The sequence below is a fragment of the Dinoponera quadriceps genome, unplaced genomic scaffold, assembly GCF_001313825.1.
Source record: "Dinoponera quadriceps isolate SergipeBrazil2010 unplaced genomic scaffold, ASM131382v1 scaffold635, whole genome shotgun sequence".
In the NCBI taxonomy this organism is placed as follows: Eukaryota; Metazoa; Arthropoda; class Insecta; order Hymenoptera; family Formicidae; genus Dinoponera; species Dinoponera quadriceps.
In genome coordinates, this window is record NW_014554723.1 from 19791 (window position 1) to 22685 (window position 2895).

The 2895-nt window shown below is 41.6% G+C and overlaps 1 protein-coding gene across 1 annotated transcript in view; it reads left to right on the top strand.

Moving 5' to 3' along the window:
- The first annotated feature begins 492 nt into the window (after positions 1 to 492).
- Positions 493 to 2895, top strand: part of LOC106741156 (histone-lysine N-methyltransferase SETMAR-like) — a 3287-nt gene continuing 884 nt past the window's right edge. Inside the window, exons 1-2 of the mRNA XM_014612870.1 lie at positions 493 to 699; positions 1829 to 2707. Coding sequence (XP_014468356.1) covers positions 493 to 699; positions 1829 to 2707 — 1086 coding nt within the window. The remainder of the gene's footprint in view (positions 700 to 1828; positions 2708 to 2895) is intronic.

Genomic DNA, 2895 nt, shown 5'->3' on the forward strand with positions numbered 1-2895 from the left:
AAAATTTCAGCCTTATCCGTCCATTAGTTTTTTGTTGGCAGCCGCTTAATACGCTTAAAACGCCTAAGCCATTGTCGTCAATATGGAAAGAGAACAATATCGTTCGGTGATTCATTTCCTTACTTTGGATGGGAAAACGTGTGAAGTAGTCCAAGATAAATTGGAAGCCGTTTATGCGAATGTTGCTCCTTCGAGAAGCACTGTTTTTAGATGGTATGACGAGTTTCATCGTGGTTGCACATGCGTCTTTGATGATGACCGTCCCGGGCAGTCAAAAGAAGTTACTACCGATGATTTTGTCGAAAAAGTGCATATCATATTGGTCGACCGTCGGGCAAAGGTACGTGAGATAGCAGACATGGTAAAGTTTTCGGAAGAACGCACAGGACAAATCATACATTATATATTGCACATAAGAAAGCTAACGGTGCGCGATGGATGCCTCGGTTGCTCACCATGGATTAAAAACGAAATCGGGTAGTCATTTCGAAGATGTGTTTGGAGCTTTTTCAGCACAATCAAGCGGAGTTTCTGCGTCGTTTTGTGACTGTAGATGTAACGTGGGTCCATCACTATACATTAGATACCAAGCAACAGTATAAACAGTGGACTTTACCTGGTGAAAGAGCTCCGAAGAAGGCCAAAACGGCCCCATCGGCCGGAAAAGTCATGGCTACGTTATTCTGGGATTCCCGCGGTGTAATCTTAATCGATTATTAGGTCAAGGGAAGATCTATCACTGGGCAATATTACAGTGATTTGGTGGGATGATTCGACGTTGAATTAAAGAAGAAACGGCTTCATCTTGCAAAGAAGAAAGTCCTGTTCCCACACGACAATGTACCAACACGTTCATTTTCAATCGCTATAGCTAAACTGTTTGAATTGAGGTACGAACTACTTACCCCATTCGCCGTATTTTCCAGATTTGGCCTTCAGCGACTTTTTCCTGTTTCCCAATGTGAAAAAATATTTTGCAGAGAAGAAATTTACATCCCATTCGGAAATCTTCGCTGAGGTAGATGCCTATTTTGCAGAGTTTGAACAATTATACTTTTTAGAGGGCATTAAAAAATTACTGCACCGTTGGAAGAAATGTAAAGAAGTAGAAGTGTACTACATTGAAAAATAAATCGAAATTTTTCCGAAATATTGCGTTTTCATTTTAAATCCTACTATTACTACTATCAGACTGCCCTCGTAATGCCTGCGTTACTAAATTTGCGTGTTCCGAACCATTTATGGACTGACTTAAAAAGTATCCAATTGGTATCTTCGTACTGTCGTTTAATGAAACTTTCATAAATACCGAGGCATTTTTGCTGCAAATGCAGAATCATAATCATCTACATATTCAGTTTCCTCTACAGTTCCGTAATCTACATCTCCATGCAATGTACCTTGATGAAAAATAATTTGTTTCCCTAATGGCCATCTCATCTAAGACCAAATTAACTATAACAGGTTTCTACGACTCTTAAGCACATAGAGCAATGACTCGTAACGTCTCTTTTGTAGAGCTTGGTGATCCATTGACTGTTTAATACCAGGTTTTTATTGTAGACTGGGCAGGCAGAAGATTCTGCCATGTTTTTCGCACATAATTATTAGGTGAAGTAAAAAGTTCTGAGCGTTTTCCGCTAGATGTCTTTAGTGAGCCATATCTCACGATGTATACATCGCATCGGGTCATACTATACGTCGATTTAAAGGTGACATTACGCTTCAAAAAAAGTTCTGTTACAGTTTTGTGTTTGGTCAAGGCAGTTGTGTGTTACAGCGTTCCAAAATAGAGGTAAAAAAAGAGAAAATTCGATATATTCTTTAGTACCACTACGACCAAGGTGAAAAGGCGGAGCAGGCGGCCAAAAAAATTTGTGCTGTTTATGGACCCAATACAGTATCGAATGCAACAGCAAAGCGGTGGTTCCAAAGATTCCGTTCTGGTAACATGGACGTCGAAGATGAGGCACGCTCTGGTAGGCTAATTGTCGAAAATGTCGATAAAATCATGGAAATCGTCGAGTCGGACCGGCATGTGAGCACTTATTCCATTGCCCAGGAACTGAAGATTAGCCAGAAAACCGTTTGGAACCATTTGCATAAGGCTGGTCTCAAGAAGAAGCTCGATGTATGGGTGCCACACGAATTGACGCAAAAGAACCTTTTGGACCGAATTGATGCCTGCGATTCTTTGCTGAAACGTAACGAAATCGACCCATTTTTGAAGCGGATGGTAACTGGTGATGAAAAATGGGTCACATACGAGAACAACAGCCGAAGAAGATCGTGGTCCAATCGCGGTGAGCCGGCCCAAACGATCGCCAAGCCCGGATTAACGGCCAAGAAGGTTTTGCTGTGTGTTTGGTGGGATTGGAAAGGAATCATCCACTATGAGCTGCTCCCATTGGGCCAAACATTCAATTCGGACCTCTATTGTCAACAACTGACCAGATTGAAGCAGGCGATCGACCAGAAGCGGCCAGAATTGGCCAATAGGAAAAGTGTTGTGTTCTATCAAGACAACGTCAGGCCCCACACATCATTAACGACGCGCCAGAAGCTCCGAGAGCTCGGATGGGAGGTTCTATTGCACTCACCGTATAGTCCAGACTTGGCACTAAGCGATTATCACCTTTTCAAGCATTTGCAAAATTTTCTTGATGGTACAAAACTAGCCTCAAGAGAGGCTTGTGAAAATGAGCTGGTCAAGTTTTTTACCAATAGGGACGAGGACTTCTTCAATCGCGGAATTATGAAATTGCTTTCAAAATGGACAAAAGTTATCGAACAAAACGGCGCATATTTGATCGAAATCGGATAATCCTAACTATGTTAATTTCATCGTCGAAATAAAGCGAAAAAACGCTCAGAACTTTTTACTTCACCTAATAT